Raw genomic sequence first — 18315 nt, 5'->3', positions numbered from 1 at the left:
AAAAATAATAGAAACGTTTATTTTTTTTTTTTTATACTTGAAACTTGAAACTTGAAAACTTGATTTAACGCCTATTTCTACATATAGAATACATATTCAATGGCGTTGTACAGCTATATACCTTATATGGTGCTACTCCCAGTGTTAACAATACACACATACTCCCAGCAGTGCGACGGTCACAGTGATTGGGTCAATCCCCACCAACATGTAACAATCTTACACCCTGCACCCCTGCACATGATAACACATGGGCTAGACTTTATTATATTATTGTACAATGAAAATAATAAGAACTGATAGAAATATACAAACATGCACAAAACAATTAGGAACAGACAATGCCTTCAGCGTCCACTTAAAAAAAGTGCAAAAAAGTCCTTGAAGTAAAATGACTTCAGTTGTCTTTTTGAAAATTTCAACAAAGATTCACATTTTCTCATATTAATTAGGTAGTTCATTCCACAATTTTGGTCCTTATCGTGCTAAAAGCTCTGTCAGAAAAAGTCCTCTTCTTATTAAAAGGAAACAACATAACAACCAACAGAGGATTTCAGATGATCTTAAGGTTCGTTTTGAACTTGATGAGACAAAAGCTCTATTTAAATATGATGGTGCGTTTCCTACCGAACAGTTATACATGTATGTCAGTATTTACTATTCAAATGTTAATGAATAACAGGTTTTAAAATTGTAATTTTATATTCATTTCAGAGTAATTCAAACCATATTTAGTATGGCAAGAGAAAACAAACCCAGCATTATATTTATAGATAAAGTGGATGCTTTAGGCGAATCTCGAAGAGAAAACGAGTTGGACTCTGCTCGTTAGAATAAGATCAGAGTTCCTTGTACAAATGCATACAGGGGACCAGGACGGTAATGTTTATAAGCTGCATAAACTGTTTTACGTTTTCAGAAGCATTGAAGTATTGAACATGGCCTCGTCAAAACTGATGATGTGGAGACAGGATTGGCTCTATTCTGGTGGCAAAGGCGATTTCGCTTCAAGCAGATTATAACATTAGATCAAGCAAAGTTTAAATAAATTCTATTAACCAGTTTTCATTCTGCTATTTGATAGTGCTTGTGATATTAGTATAATTAAAGAATACACTTTTAGGCCCGGTTTACTCGTAGATCTGTTATCTATCTTCTTTAAATGGCATAAGAAACTTTGAAAACGTAATACATGTTTAACTGCTGTAAAAAGATAATCTTTCTGCGTTTCTGTATTTCTAATTTTCTCCTGTGTACAATGTGGCATGTAATAGGTCATTACTTCTCGTATTTTAACATTTTCAGTTACGTCTTGGTCAGCTACGGCATGACAAAAATGAATGAAAATATGTAAGGCTTTGTATTGTTATATTAACTGTATAGTCGAACATATATTGTAGGTGTTTTAGTATTAGGAGCAACAGATAAACCATGGAATTTGAATCCTGCAATCCGTAAAAGGTTTGAGAAACGTATCTATATTCCACTACCGAAGGCACCAGCCAGGTTACTTATATTTAAATTAAGCCTTGGCTCCACCCCAAACTCTCTCACCGATGAAGATTTCAAGTACGTCCACTTTCACTTTCTGTCTTTCTATCTTTGACAAGGTTTAGCTTGTGAAATGTTCATTTTGTCTAGAATATTTAGAAACATTTTATTTACCTGCTGGTTTGTGAATTATTTTGAAATTGACCTTGTATTTATGATTAAAAGAGTATTGTTGGCATAACCAAAAATTCAGTTATATTCATAACTCGCTTGTATATATTTTAAACAGACAGCTGGGATTGAAGTCTGAGGGATATTCTGGTGCAGATGTTAGTATTGTTGTGAGAGATGCACTCATGCAGCCAGTACGTAAAGTACAAACTGCTACACATTTCAGAAAGGTATATATTCTTATCTTTTCCTTTAAGGCGTGTCTTGATGCAATCTGCAAGGGTTTATATTTTGACAGTTTATAGCACGTTTTACCCAGACTTTGGTATCACGTTTTGTTCAATATTAAAATGAATAATGATAAATTCATTTAAGGTACGAGGTCCATCTAGAGACAATCCAGATGAAATAGTTGACGACCTTTTGACCCCGTGTTCACCCGATGCACCTGATGCAATGGAAATAAACTGGACGCAAGTGGATGGACAAAAACTGTCGGAGCCTGTTGTCAATTTGGTATACTTGATTTTCTTTATATTTCACTTAAGGTTATAAGTCTTGTGCTCTGTCTTGTGCGCTGTCTTGTTTTTGTTTGGGGTCCGTCTGGGCTCCTTGCCACTGGTTCTTGTTGCTTGGTCGTATGGGGGTTGCATTCATTGAACGCCGCCTTTCCTTGTTGATCTTGTTTATTATATGTTCTTAAGTTTCCCAGGACAGAAGCTTATCTTATTAAATAGTTTTCACATTTACGCAAAGCCGATATTAAATTCTCATTTAGTAATGTTTAATCCTTACCATGAGCATTGAATATTGTATTCACCCGAAAGCAGTCTAAAATCAGTTTAACTTCCTGTGAAATTTACAGGGAATAATTGAATATCAGTAGAATTTTCATTGGTCATTTTAAAATTACAAACTGAAATCTGGGAATCTCATTGGCCATTCTAAAATTGATAAAATGATACAAAGGATCTTTCTGAAATAGTAGGCGTCTTATTTATAATAAATCTAAACGAACTTTCTTCTTATGTTTCTCTGATTTTGAATTTCTTTCATTTTCTAGTTAAGTATTTCAGTAATTTAAGTTCTGTTATGGACTTAATTTCATATATTTTAAATATTTGATTTCAGAGTGATATCTTAATGTCACTGCAAACACAGAAGGCAACTGTAAATGTCGATGAGTTGAGAAAACACGAAGAATTCACACGTGATTTTGTTCTAGAAACTGGCATTGGTGGAAATTTCTATGTTATAGACAATGTAGAGTTGTAACATTTATTAGAAGACCAATTGGATCTTTTGTTATAATTTTTACAACGAGCACTTTATTAATAAGGAAATCTATGTTCTTGTTTTACTACAGTAAGGCCATTTGTTTAATTATTATTATTTGCCATTTGTTCATTTCAAATATATGATAATCACGATGGGCAATTTCCCTTTGGCTGTGCGTCCTCCATACTTTGATTAGAACATATTATTTAAACATTTTTTTGTTATAAAAATATGTCATATTGAGGCGAAGTGCAGCTCTTCTTTTCTTTTTTAGTTATTCTCATTTGGTATTTTTCTTATTTAAATTTTGTTTAAACCATTACTCTAAGGTACCAACCTTATAGATGCAAAGATGCGAGGTGTCATCAGTTAGTGATGCAATACATAGGAACTGTTACTCTCTGCTTGTTAACGTTTAAGCTTTTACCCTTGTGTCATTTAAGAAAATGGATTATTAAAGGAAAATAGCCTTTTTTCATGCTGTTACTAAGATTGTGAAACTCGGCATGACTTTATATTCTAATGAAGAAATGTTCTATTAAAATCCGAATTTCTCTCCTTTTTGACTAATGGACTATTGTAGTTATAAGATTTTAACAGGGTTCAATTTTAGTGATAAACTAGATCTAATTTTTACTTTGACATGGACGTTCATATCAATAAGGATAAAAAACATCATACATAACTCGTAAACCCTTAAATTAAAGTAATTTTAAACGTTAAAATCTTAACAAAATGAACATTTTAAACATGCAGTGCATTTATAACAACTTTCCTTTACATAGAAGAAACTCCAAACCAAGGCTGATCAGTGTACGATGGATGTTATTGTAAGCATGCTTCAGATGAAATAAAATATCAAATTGAAAAAAGTTATCATGATACTAATTTTCAAACGTTTCGTTAATGATTAATCGGTCATTTATAGTCAGACATAGCCATGAACTTAAAAATAAAACCAGAACGATGAACTTAAGACTGGGATAGAATGCTAGTAAACTGTGAACCAAGATGTCTCAATAAAGTTCCTCTGCAAATTTGTACATTTTCTTTATTTCGTTTCATACACAAGAAATAGTAATGTACCTAGTCGTCCATCCGTATGTTAGCTGTTTCATGTTCGGTCTGTATTTTAGTCAACTGGTGAAAGGATATTGAATCGTCTTGACAGAATTGTTAACCATAATTTATACAATATACAGAGCGAAGGTTTTTACATCCTCAGGTCAAAGTCACAGTTTAAATGAATTTCAAAATTCCTTGTCTACTCTGTATCTTTTGAACCGGTAGAAAGAAATTAAAACGGTTTTGTATAAATATAACATGAGACGATGCCTATAGCGCTGGTTTGGGTTTCCTTAGATCGAAATTCACCCGCCCCGGGGATCACTTATATTTAAGTTTTATCTAGGCACACATTTAAGTTTTATTGTGTGTTTTGACATTTACAAAACTACAATGCATAGAGTTTAGATATTAAGCATGTGGCATCGCAATATTGACCAATACAAAACTGATATGAATCATGCCTTTTTGCCAAAATTGGCTTGTCCCCTTGGTCACTTGATTTATATACACTTATATAGATAGGTAAAGCACATCTGAGACTTAATATGTCTCAATGCCTAGAGCTGTATACCGGATAATTAAGATAAAACGTGTTTCAGTATCTTGATTGGGTGTCTCTTATAGAAAGATTATTTTTGATTACTCAAACAAGTTTACAATCGGGCGTACATTGCCCCGCCTTTGGGGTGCTCTTGTTTATGTATTGGTACCACACAACCTCTTTCCAGAGTTCATGAAACATGCCAGATTCTACAATATTATTAAAGAGCTCTGTGATATGACAATATAAAATATCATTTGGTTCTAAAAACGGTTATCTATTCCTATCGCTTTATTTCTTTAAAGCACAAAAATTGCCTTTTAAAAAGGTACTTTCTTTAAAGTAGTATTTCTATCTAATCCTGTAAAAATCCATCCTAGAATGTACCGTACCGTCACCTATTGGTACACTGCTTAGTGCAAAATATTAATTATCGTGATAGAACGTGTATTATTTGAATTTCTTTATTGTCGGCTGAATAAACACAAGAATATAACATAAAAAATAGATATTTAAAATTATAGATGATTATTCATGCAAAAAATTGTTCTTCCTGGTGTATACGTTTTGTATACATGTTACCTATAGGGATAAGGTATGCCGTGTTTTGAATACCGAGACATTAGAGGATTGCAATAAATTTACGTTAAAGCATTTAGATTTTTATTATTGATTTCAACAATGTGGATACTATGAGAAATAATGAGTTACACTACAGGAAAGGACTCATTTGGTGTAAGTTTTGGGGAGACAGCATTAAGTGTAAGTAAAATAACTGCTACTATTTTACCGAAAAGGAAGTAGGAAATGTTTTTTTACATGTAAATAATGTCCACCTTGTAATATAGTAACGCAAGAATGCGAAAATAGCACTTGAATTATGTAATAGCAAGGTAGAATAGCGAAGTTATATGGCCGGCACGAGCACCACGTTATGTAAATAAATCAATACATATACTACTCAACTTTTGCTAAGCACCATAAGTTAATTTTTATATTATCACAAGTATCAAACAGATTTCTTTTCAATTATTGAAAATTCTGATTCAGCAATGTTTCAAGATAGTCCCCTGACATGAATCCGCGTTGACTAATCCGTTGCAACTCGTCCAGATAGCATCCCGACATTCTCATGTTTTTGATGGGGTGTACTATCACATGTCTTTTGTTATACTGTATGGAAAGCCATGGCTGTCTTACATTGTTCTTTTTCAATTTATTTAACCATTTGGATAATATACTAGTATAAGTTCGCTTCGACAATATATGAATTGAAAACACCTTCTTATTAAACCGGAAATCATTATATAAATCCTATGTACAATATATGAAACCATTCCGTCAGTGTATGAAACCGAGGTAGCAATATATAAGTTGATTTTCTCAATATATGATACCAATTCTTCAATATATTGTAGTTTTGGGTTCCATGCGACACATGTTGAAAATTGCAATTTTTTTACTAAGTCAAGGGCAATAACTCTAAAAATACTAAATAAATCCACACGAAAATACCCAGGTGCACAACTGCACATGCTTATCAACATCCCTGTAAAGTTTCATGGCTCTTGTTCAAATACTTTTTTGAAGTACGTGCGACACAAGTTGAAAATTGCAAAATTTTACTAAGTCAAGGGCAATTACTCTAAAATACTAAATAAATTCACACGAAAATACCCAGGTGCACAACTGCACAGGCTGATCAACATTCCTGTAAAGTTTCATGACTCTAGGTCAAATACTTTTTGAGTTACATGCGACGAATGGACGGACGGACAAGGGTAAATGTAAATGCCCCCCCCCCTAAAGTGGGGAAAAAAATCATAAAAATAAGAAGATTAGCATAGCTTCACGTTGAATGAAAGGACATTCTAGGTAAAAAGATATCCAAAATTGCTTACCGAATTGATAAAGTAAGTTTTTGACAAAAATCAACAAAATTAACAAGTTAATTAGACAAAAACATACATGAACAAAATATGGCAGTTTTTGATTTCTTAACAATATACATGTACGATGACCCAAAAAGCTATGGAATAAAACACATACTTTTTTGTTCTCTACTACTAGTATGTGTTCTATCATCAAATATCTTCTTCAAATTATAGAAAGCTATTGAGCTTGTAACAAATGCGACAGAAGAAGATAAAAAGAAAAATTATGACGAAGCCTTAAAGCTGTATGAGCATGGAGTAGAGTATTTTCTTTATGCAATCAAATGTGAGTAGAAATATGATTTTTATCTTTACGTTTGCATCAGAGATTGCTGGGGCTATCACTAATGTTTATTCACCCCTTTTGGAACGGTTTCGTTTACAAGAGCCACTACAAGCTTTGAACAGTATATAAACCTTTTATTATTGATTTCAGATTGAAGTTTTGTTTTTGTTTTAATGTCTCTTAATAGAGTGTATGCTTCTGAGTGTTAGAATGTAAAGCACTGTTCTGATACGAAGTTTGCTGTATGAAGTCCTTATTTACCGTATAAAATTAACAACGAGTTGGTTTCTATGAATTTCTAATTCCTTTAAAAAAGACATTTATTACTTTTAGTAATTGTTTTTATAATGTGTCTATAGTACAGATATCTCCTTAATCAATGCAAATCATGTGTGGTTAATCAGGTGTGTTGAGATCGTTAAGATCGTTGACTACAAACCACTTGCAATTCACCGTTGAGATTTCGAATTCTGTTAGGGATAGCAGGAAAATGTTCCAGAGATTGGGTTTCTTTCATGTGAGGAAGCTATTCAACTAGCTTACGGAAAATCTCCAAATGACCTCTACTTTGTTGGTTCGACGTGAAACCCAACCAATCAATACAAAAATGTAAATACTAAACTGGTTGATTAATTATTTTGTTAGATGAAGCACAGAGTGATAAAGCAAAGCAGAGTATAAGAGCAAAATGTATCCAATACCTAGACAGAGCTGAAAAGCTGAGTAAATACCTCAACCCAGAGAAGTAGAATACATTTATGTTATTATTACAAAAATATTGTTCATATTATTTAAAGCAGCTTTAAAATTTTGATTCAGATATTATTCTTTAAAGTAAAACATTTAGGACGATTAAATTGTTTTCAATACCAGGACCATAACGTCATTTTCTTCACTTTTGGTTGCTCCATTTGATTCAATATCACTTGCTATTTTGGCATGCTGTAAAATTTATAAATTGTAAGTATGATTAAAGTAAAAGCTTAGTTGCTTAATTAATGTAGTATATAATGTTATATGTAGATAAAACTGTCTGTCTTTTTTCAAATGAACTATCATTGAGCATTGCCACACCCTATTTGAATCCCTTCGAACAGAGCGTCAAGGGGTGCACTACCAGTAGTAAGATGTGTGAAGTTGGCGGCCAAGCGCCGCGAAGTTAATAGCTCAACGGCATGGCGTCCAAAAGCGGCGTGAAGTTCGGAGCTTCTTAACTTTATGAACGGTTACACAAAGTGTATCTGAGGTGCACTACATATTCACTTCTAATGCACTTCAATGTGCATATAAGTAGCAAAATCACACTGAGAGAAGTTTGTGTTTATTTTTTCTTTTTTAACAAGAGGCCCAGAGGCCAAACAGTCTAAAAAATTTAAAGTTGTTTTACACTGTCTTTTTATTAAGCTCACATCACAACCTGCCCATTTTGAAATTTTGTGGTCTCCCTCTGTCCGTCGTTGGCCGTCATTATCTTTTTATTTGTTTTTTCGAAAACCGATTAGTTTAAATTCTTGTAAAAAAAATATAAAACTGCTCTGACGTTCTTTTGATATTCCGACACGTTATGGAAAAATACATAGAGAAAGTTTTTGATTTTATCTTTTATGTGAAGCTAGCATTCCGGTTGCCTTAATTTTTAAAGTTTTTGAGATATTATAAAAAGAATTTAAAAGGCCCTTAATGAAGTTGTAAAGATTTTTCTTGCTATTTTGCAAAACCTCGCTTGTAGCAATTTTGACCAATTTCTCAATAAAACATAAATACTTTGTTATGATTTGTTTAGCAAGGGAACTTTTGTTCAGGATCATAGCAGAACCATCTGACGATGGAAAAAAAATGGTGTACAATTAAGATAATACGAAAGGTAACTTACAGGGTATGACAGAGCATGTATTGTAAATGACTGATTCCACTTCGTGTAATTGCAATGTAGCACTATTTGGTGAACTAACTATGTTTTATTACATCTTATATATTTAGAAAACCGTCTAACAGTGAAGATGAAGAAGAACGTGTCTTGTCAGGTAATAAAATTGTAGTAATTTCATTTAGTATAGTATTAAAAACGAGAATTAGAATGATAGAATTGACATTTTGCTTGATTTATTCCAAAGAGATTATTATAGTTTGTTGTTTTGGCATTGGTTTACTTTTTTGGGCATATATGAACTTAACGGACATCTTGTACCGGTAATGTTCATATTAAGTTCCATTGTATCTAATTTAATCTGTAAGACGCAAACGGTTGGTCGAGCATAAAGTTTATGTGAAATGTTATAATGTCATACAAAAGCACATCTCAGTTCTTTATCAAGACTTAACTAGATTTTACATCTTTTTTTTTACATTTTCCCTTTTTGAGCATATTTATACCCTATATGCAAACAATATTGAAACTATCAACTTCACGATTGATTTCTTTTATTAAAGCAAACTTAAAACAACTGCAGATAGATGTATTAAAATCAGAAAAAAGAAACAACGAGGCTGCAATCGAGAAGATCCAAGAAGAGACAAAGAAATTAAAAGAGGAAGTGAATAAATTGAAAGTGGAAAGAGATTTGTATCAGGTTAAAACTGACTATTACCAGTTAAAACTTCAGAAGTTGAAAGCAGAAATAAGTGTGGTGATTTTATCTTTTGTAACAGTGGTGATTTTATTTTTTGTAACTGTGACACTTGGTCATTTTTTATAGCAACAATGGAATCATACTCAATCACACCTTTGCGGCCATACATTAAAGTAATTACATGTAATACATAGAACGGCTACGTACGGTGTTTTGTCTAACCCATTATTTTTGCATAATTTTGGAGTTCCGTTATTAAATATTTACTTAAGGTACATTGTTATCCCAATATTATAATTTTCTTTAGTAAATTCCTTTGAACACAGGTTTTAATATGTAAAGGTGTTTCTTTTAGATTTGTATGTGTAAATAGTTGTTCAACATTTTTTGTCTTTTATAAATCGTATAGATTGGCAATATACATTCATAATGTATTTTATATGTATTTTATATGACGTTGTGTACAAAGATGAGACACTTAATAAACAAGTATTATATACTCTCAATATCAGTAGTCCCCATAAACGAAGTTTTAAAGAATATTCCGAACTGCGCATACGTCTGTTTGTCAATTCCATTCCATGTCTGTCCGTAAAATTTTATGTTTCCTCCTTGATTATTACTGTTAAAAAGACGCATATATTTATTTAATTTCTAGTGCCATCAATTCCAACGCGACTCGCATTTTCCCCTATAAACCAAAAGACTTGCATGGCGAGCTGAAGAGACTTTGTTTACACAGAAAACATTTTTGGGCTTGATTAATTTTTCTTCCTTTTTTTCCCCTAACATTTTCCGACTAAATGAAAAATGAACACCAAGACAGTCAAAAACAATCAACGATCTCTAGGATGTTACCCTCAAACTCTATACAATACCATTTTATTTACAAAATACAACATTTTTGTGTTTGCAGTTTTAACTTTCAAGTATTACAGTAATTATAAATTGCATTTAATACTTTTTGTAACACATTAGGACTTTCTGCTAAAATATAACCGTGTCATTGGCATAAAACAACATAAACAATTCAAGAAAACCTTCAAAATCATTTGTGCTTAAATGCGACATACACTATTAGACAGAAAATCTAATCCTTCGAATTTTCGAGAAGGGAACAAGTTAAAGTCTTGTAAGAACATTGAGAATACAACTTGGGATCAATTTTTTTAGAAAGTTACTGTGCTCACGACTATAATGTCATTTAACACAATTAAGGAAAGTTGTTTGAGTTTTTTTTTTAATTGAGATTGCATGGAGATTTAGGTCACTTGTTTGAGAACTTCATTTCTTCCATGTTTTACATCACTTTGCATCAGGAATAATGTTATTTTCATGGCACCATTTAGTTATCCTTTGATATAAAATGCTAGTAAACTATGTACCAAGATGTCTCAATAAAGTTATTCCTCTGTAATATTGTACATTTTCTTTTATACACAAGAAATAGTTATGTACCTGGTCGTCCGTGCGACTGTTAGAAATTTCATGTCCTGTCTGTATTTTATTCAACCGGTGAAAGGATATTGAATCGTCCTGGCAGAATTGTTATCCATAATTATACGATATGCAGAGCGAAGGTTTGACCTTCCTCAGCTCAAGGTCACAGTCAGTTTTCTTGTCCGCTCTGTATCTTTTGAACCGATAGAAAGAATTTAAATCGTTTTTGCAGAAGTATTACTTATTTTTGTAAAACGAAAAATTAACATTGAGGTGAACACATCATTAACGAAAAGTCGGAAAATATCATGTACGTAAGTTTTTACACTACAGACAGTGATCCATTCCGTTTCGGAAAATCTCGCCGATTATTCCTAGTAAGAGAAGCTTATCCGGACACTGACGGAAAAGGCCGCATAAAAAGACATCTCGCAACTTGTTTGGATATAGTCCTTTATGAGAAAACACATTTCAGTCTTTTGTAAAACTACAGAGTCCGGAGTTTCAATAGCTTTCATGTAGAATTGCCGTGTTGACATTTACAAAATTGATATAAATCATGCCCCTAGGGCCAATATCGGCCGATACCCAGAGGTATCACATTTTATATCTTGTATTATCTGAAAACTTATTTTAATCCTAACATGTGAAACTACAAAGGCAACAGCTTAGATACTTGCCATAATCAATTTGCAGATTTCTAGAATCGATATATTAATCATTGCCCTCAGTTAAAATGAAGCTCTGCCCTGGGATCACTTGCTTAGCAGGCTAATGTATAGGAAAACGCATCTTATCTTTTTGTGGATACCCACTATGCCTCTGTATTCTACATATTGCATTGCCTAGTAGACCTAGTATTAAAGTTTTAGGAATCATGCACCTGGGGTTAAATATGCCCCTACCCTTGAAAGTAATATTGTATTATTGTATCATAAGAATGGTTGAGATAAAACGTTTTTCAGTATCTTGGGTCTCTCTTTAACTGAAACATTTTTTTTGATTACTCAAACAAGTTTACATTCGGGTGTACATTGTCCCTCCTTTGGGGTGCTCTCGTTTATGTAAGGTACTACAAAACATCTTTTCCAGAGTTCGGGAAACATGCCAGATTCTATAATGCTATTGAATAGCTCTGTGATATGCAAAAGATAAAATATCACTTGGTTCTATAAACGACTATCTATACCAGTCGCTTTATTTCTTTTAAGCACAAAATTTGCCTTTTAAAAAGAACTTTCTTTAAAGTAATATTTCCATCTAATTTTGAGAAAAAAAACATGATTTAAATCTAAGCTTAAGATCAGGTTCGGGTTCTGACTGTAGTTTGCATCTCGGGGCCTTTGAAAAAGTTATTAAAATCCTGTAATCAATGCACCTGCTATATTCCTCGAGAGAGGTGGAGCCGAATTACAACCAACGGGGTGCGATACATGCTAGGATAAAGAAAAATTCTGCTATTCTTTTATTTTCACTTTAAATCCTTTTAAGACTTAAAAAAAGACCACTTCCCCTTGAAAACAAAGTAAGCAAACAAACAAAAACACCCCCCCCCCAAAAAAAAAAATAAAAATAAAAAAATACGCCAAACACAAAACAACAACAAAATACAACAATAATAAATGTTTAAATCTATGTCTTAGGAGTTTTTTCCCGTCATAAATTCACATTCAAAAATGTTTTCTTTTTTTCAAATAGGAATTATTAAAATATTTTTCCATCCTAGAATGTACCGCCCCCTATAGGTACACTGCTTCGTCACATAACCATTTATGAGTCGAAGCACATGCCACAGTGGTTTTACAATTATTTTTTCATGCATAGGAACGGGCATACCAGATGTCAAACTAATGTCGTGAAAGAAAAGACAAACAACGATTACAAAAAAGAACAAAAAAGAATAAAAAAGAAAAGAAAAATTAAACACAAAAAACAACAACAACAAAAACAAAAACACAAAGAGACATGGACGACACATGCATTCACACTCGTACTCATAACCGTATTTAATCAAAGGGCTGCATGCTCTGTGGTATTTTCTGATCTTTCCTGTATAAGTTTATTTTTATATACTATAATTCATCTTACGCAGCGACTGCGTTTAGATTTTTTTTTCTATAACTGTTTGAGATTGATACATATGGAATTTTGCATGCCTAGAGTTACATCAAAAAAATCATTTTTCATTTTTTTATGACAGCCACACTTTATCCTTGCATATCGTGGCTACTTTCTTAAAAAAAACTTTTAAAAAAAATGTTGCCTGGACTAGGATTTGAACCTTAGGCCTCTCACACCCTAAACGAGCGCGCTACCTCTGCACCACGGTGAAGTAATACGAATGTAGCTTGAATAAAAACAAATACATTATAATTCTAAAATTGAGAATTTCCATTTCGTGTTTATAATCCTTATTAATTTCGAGGTATTTTGTTCACGATAAACCTGTTGTTAAACACTGATGAAAATGATTTAGCGAAAATCTTCTCGCCAAAACAGCCCGACATGTATATATTCCACTACTCGACAGTCAGATTTATTTGTGTACTACGCTCTGGAGTATTCGGTAATCGAAATAGCATTTTCATTGATTAAGCTTTACGGAAATAGTCGAACATTTTTCATTGGGTAAAAAAGATATTCATCCGCGAAATTTGTGATTGTAACCTCATATTTCTACTGATTAATCTAAACTTTTAATGCACTGTAATTCGTTAAATGTCTACATTAAAAATTATTCTTTCTTTTAAATTGCTGGTTTTTAAGCAGTTTTAAGTGAGAACTACTTTGTGTTGTTAGGTCTGTGAGGAAATTTTCTGTTAGACCGTGGATGTTAGCTTTGTATTTACTGATCTTGCGATCAGAAAATACAAAAATATAGTTTCAAAAGCATCAACATAATATAAAATCTAAAGCATGCTAGTGCCAAATATTATTTATCGTAATAACAGATAAGTTTATTAACAAACACGTGTATTATTATCGGTGGAGTAAACACAACAGTATAGCATAACATTAGATGTTTAGATTAGAATTCTATAGATGATCATTCATGCAAAGATTGTTCTTCCTGGTATGATCAAAGTTTTGTATTCAAGTCACCTATAGGGGTTAGGTATTCAGTGTTTATACATAGCGAGACTGGTTAACATAAGAGGATTGGAATACATTTCCGTTAAAGCATTTAGATTTTTATTGTTAATATTGATTTCAACAATGTGAATACTATGAGAAATAATTATGAGTTACATTGAAGGAAAGTCCTCATTTAGTGGAAGTTTGTCTGAGTTAAAATTAAATGTAAGTAAAATAACAGCTACTATTTCCAATTTTTGAAAATTTTGATTCAGCAATGTTTCAAGATAGTTCATTGACATGAATCCGTGTTGACTAATCCGTTACAACTCGTCTAGGTAGCATGGAAAGCATGCACCCAAATATTCTCATGTTTTTTATCGGAATGGCTGAAATGCAACTCGTTTATGCTCATAACAGCGCAGTGCGATTTTGTAAAGTAGTCCGGTTGGCATTACTCCGCCTCATTTCGGTTTACTATTTAGGGTCTACGAAGAAACGACTTGAAATTTAGAGTTTTATCCTTCACTCTTTGAGTTCTGTTTTGGGACAATCATGCATATGTGTAGATTCTTTTTGTCAGTTTTATACTGCAAATTTGGAGGTTTAAACAGTTATAAACAGGGGCGTAACTCGGCTTATAATGAGTGTGCGCCGAGTGCCGGTTTTGTGGCCGAAAGATCGCCAGAGACTTATATATCAAATATAGCTATGTGCAATAGCTAAGGATTTAGGGGATATTTAAGCTAATTGTACTACTATTGTCTTTATCTATAGTTATAAAAATAACATCAAGTACATATATTGAATGTAAGAAAAAAAGCACAAAGTCTAACATGTACACAGTTTTAAATAGTTAAAAAAAAGTTATTTGCTTTTAGAAAAACAAAACATAGCCAGATATCTCTCTTGTAAAAAGATGGGTTTTATATCCTTTATGTAACAAGTTTAGTTTTATCTTTGTTATTTTCTTTTGTTTCACCATAACTTAACATGAGATATAATCAAGGAAAATATGCTTTAAAATGATCTGTATGACTTTAATACAAACACAACAGCTTAAATGTTTAATGTAACGAGATTTTATTGTATTCGCAGCTAAAATGTAGTATCGCACGATCATTTAGCTTCCTTTTAATGCGTATTATGTCAATGTTGTAGACAATAAATATTGTCTTTAACATTTTTGTTCTCAACTCTAGCCTTTCAATTTCCATTCGAAATATTTAAGTTATTTCATTACGAAGTTAAATGCCATACGCGCATAAAGCATGTTGGTATAAACATAATTATATAGTCAATAATTGTATAATATATATATATAACTAACTTAAAAATAATATACTAATTTATCGTTACAAGGTAAAATATAACAAGACATTCCATAGAGCTAACTCACTCCCTTCCATTGTGCTGAAAACGCCAAGTTGCAAACAAGATCTTTATTTTGCATATAGATCTAGATGTAAAAAATGAAAAAAATGTTCACTGATTTGATTATTCTGAAAAAAAAATGATTGTAATATATTGGACAATTTCTTATCCTCATTTGGATTTTGAAGAGGTTTATTAGCATTATAACGGTTAACTCAAGCTGAAAAAATAGAAAATTCCAAAGAACTTGTTTATATCATATTTTTACTCTCTTTCTTAATTGAAGTTTTGATTGTGCATAAAAAGGTAACACATATTAGAATAAGGTAACATCCTAAGCATACCTGTAGAATCAATCAGCAGCTAACAATATATTGATCGATCTACGCCCAAATTAATGATTTCATTTTTGAAATTTTATTTTTGAATTTTTTTCTTATATACGCCCGTGCGTATTGGCGTATTGGTAGGTACGCCACTGATAAAGATATTAAGGTAAGTGAATTCCTTATTATTTATGCTATTTTTGTTGGTTATCTTTCATGATATTTTGAATAACGTTGGAATCTTATCATTTTATCTTACTGCTTTTATATAAAAAAAAATGACAGGAGTCTAGGTCAGGTCATGGCAGATATGATTTTTAGGATACAATGTTTATTGCACTTGATTTGTATTTGTCATGGTCTTCATAGAAAAATTGTTAACTTTTTCAATTGATTCCATTAATTGCAAAATAAATAAATCACTGGTAAAGTCCAGACTGCAATGTAAATATTAAACAAGTGATAAAACAAAAGCTAATTTTACTACAGTATGAGACAAAAATGTAACTAGACACAAGAATATTTTAGCAATCTATTTATTTTAGCAATCTATTTTCAATAAAATTGTTATACAAACTCATTTGTCAACAGTTACAGTACAGTACGGTAGCCTTGTCATTTTTACTAATAAAATTTATAGCTATTAAATTTCAAGGCTACTCTACTGTATTGTAATTGTTGACATATAAGTTTGTATTACAATATTTAAGATTGGTAAAATATGTTTAATACCCCTGTGCAGTATGCTGCTTTTGAAATAATACAATAAATAGGCTGTTTTTGAAATACAATACCCCAAGAAGGTGTCATCATTATATAAATATTGCAACACATTTATTAATATAATCCTATAATTTATGTAGTTCCATTATAAATCATATTATATTCCCAGTACATATGTACTCATGAATACCATTACCATATATTGTACAAGGATATTTCTATCATTTATGATCCAGACTTTTTTGCTGATGAAATTTTTTTTTTTGGGGGGGGGGGGATTTTAGGTCATCCAACATACAGTGAAGATTCTCAACATAGTTCATTACAGTTTTAAAAGTTTTTGAATTTTAAATAGATAACCATCCACATGTTGCAAGACCACAAGGATAGGTAAGTTTTTATACCTGTTTATTTACTATGATTGTATACATACATGTATGTAAAGTGACCATTCTCAACCCTTGTTATCAAATAATGATAATGATAGATTTCCTGAATTGCAGTTGAAAACAAATTTAACTTGTTATCAATTTAACATTTTTAGAGATGATCATGAGATCTTAAAACTATTGTTTTAAAATTTAAAAACTCTGCAGGCCTACTGTAGTAAAAGGAACTAAATTTTAAGTTTAAATTAAGAAATAATGCTGCATTGTGATATATTCAAAATACTCTTTCATTTTATATGTATTGAAAATAATGTTAATATTAAAGTATATACTGTATACATAATTTTCAGGACACATAGATATTTAATCTATTTGCTGGTGAATGTACTAAACTATTGTTGGAAATGAGGCAAAATGTGTGACATCTATGTTCTATTGAGCAGTAAAAAAGAGGATCAATTTGTATTATCTGTACAGTATTGGTCAAGATAAAGAAAAAATTCATTTGGGTAAGTATGTAATGATTTTATCATATCTATATTTATTCAGTATTCCATATTAAATTTCCTTTATTTGATGAAATAAAAAATGAGGTGTCATCATCACAATACATGTATATAATGTAGATTTAGATTATTTTGATCATGTTAAATGCTACATGATATATAGACTTTAATATATTACACAAGAACTTATATGAACCTAATAGCTGTGCAATATCATACAACAATGTACTTGTAGTTTATATCTGTTCAGTCAAATCATCATATACAATTCATTGTTTCATTAAGACTTATTCCAGATTTTTTTTTCAGGATGGCATGTGAGAAGTCAATGACTTGTCTATGTTTGACAGTATGCCAAAGGTGAATTAGTGAAAAAGCTGAATACTGCAGTGGCAGATTCAATAGTATTTTTACTTGATTGTAAAACAAGTTTTGCAAGTTTATAAATCACTTTCTACTCAATAACTGGAGGCATAAGAGTAAACATGATTGATGTTACCTTGTTTGGCTCAAACCCACAAACTGGATGAGAACTTTGCAAGACTAGGTTGCCAAGTACAAAGACATAAGTTAGCTGTCATTTGTGACTTTCCATGTGTTTGCAAGAATATGGTTTTAATATCTGTAGATGTTTCTAAATTCAAAATTTCACTGTTCTCATATTTAAATGTTGAATTCCGCTTAAGCAGGTGCTAGGGGGTTGGGTGGTAACTTACACTTTCCATTACCGTCCATGAACAAACTCAATAAAACCGAGCCTGAAACATTGTCAATTTTGTTGTTCTTGGCATTCTTTGGGGATTCTGTTCGTCTATATTTAATAATTGTTTATAGAAATTATTTCAATTAAAGAATATACTAATTTGTTAATTTATTCATATTATACAGTTTAAAAAAGACTGAATATGATTACACAGTCAATATCTGTAACTGAAAATATAGTCAGGAAAATAGTGCAAACTCTGAAAGACCTTTAAGGTTATTGTGAATAGAGATATTTAATATGGTTTACTTCTATGAAATGCCATTATTATTTTTAATTATACAGTTTTTATGCCACCGCAGCATCAGTGATGCGGTGGCATATAGCGATTCACCTGTGTGTGTGTTTGTGTGTTATATAGATTATATAGTGAACTTAAA

The 18315-nt window shown here is 31.7% G+C and overlaps 1 protein-coding gene, 2 long non-coding RNA genes and 1 pseudogene across 4 annotated transcripts in view; all 4 read left to right on the top strand.

Moving 5' to 3' along the window:
• The first annotated feature begins 712 nt into the window (after window positions 1–712).
• On the top strand, window positions 713–4841 carry LOC132722878 (vacuolar protein sorting-associated protein 4B-like; annotated as a pseudogene).
• A 2324-nt stretch (window positions 4842–7165) lies between these two features.
• LOC132722885 (uncharacterized) lies at window positions 7166–10756 on the top strand. Its single transcript, XR_009624676.1, has 3 exons — window positions 7166–7514; window positions 8750–8793; window positions 9200–10756. It is a non-coding gene; the product is annotated as an uncharacterized LOC132722885 (long non-coding RNA).
• A 3153-nt stretch (window positions 10757–13909) lies between these two features.
• LOC132722880 (vacuolar protein sorting-associated protein 4B-like) overlaps window positions 13910–18315 on the top strand; it is a 30678-nt gene continuing 26272 nt past the window's right edge. For both annotated transcript variants that reach the window (XM_060707464.1, XM_060707463.1), the window contains exon 1: window positions 13910–14079. In XM_060707464.1, coding sequence (XP_060563447.1) covers window positions 14020–14079 — 60 coding nt within the window. In that variant the 5' untranslated portion in view covers window positions 13910–14019. The remainder of the gene's footprint in view (window positions 14080–18315) is intronic.
• LOC132722883 (uncharacterized) lies at window positions 16729–18035 on the top strand. Its single transcript, XR_009624674.1, has 2 exons — window positions 16729–17175; window positions 17482–18035. It is a non-coding gene; the product is annotated as an uncharacterized LOC132722883 (long non-coding RNA).

The sequence above is a fragment of the Ruditapes philippinarum genome, unplaced genomic scaffold (genome assembly GCF_026571515.1).
Source record: "Ruditapes philippinarum isolate M1 unplaced genomic scaffold, ASM2657151v2 ctg2366_1_1_1_1, whole genome shotgun sequence".
In the NCBI taxonomy this organism is placed as follows: Eukaryota; Metazoa; Mollusca; class Bivalvia; order Venerida; family Veneridae; genus Ruditapes; species Ruditapes philippinarum.
The sequence above is the reverse complement of the archived record's forward strand: the minus strand, read 5'-3'. Positions and strand labels throughout refer to the sequence as shown.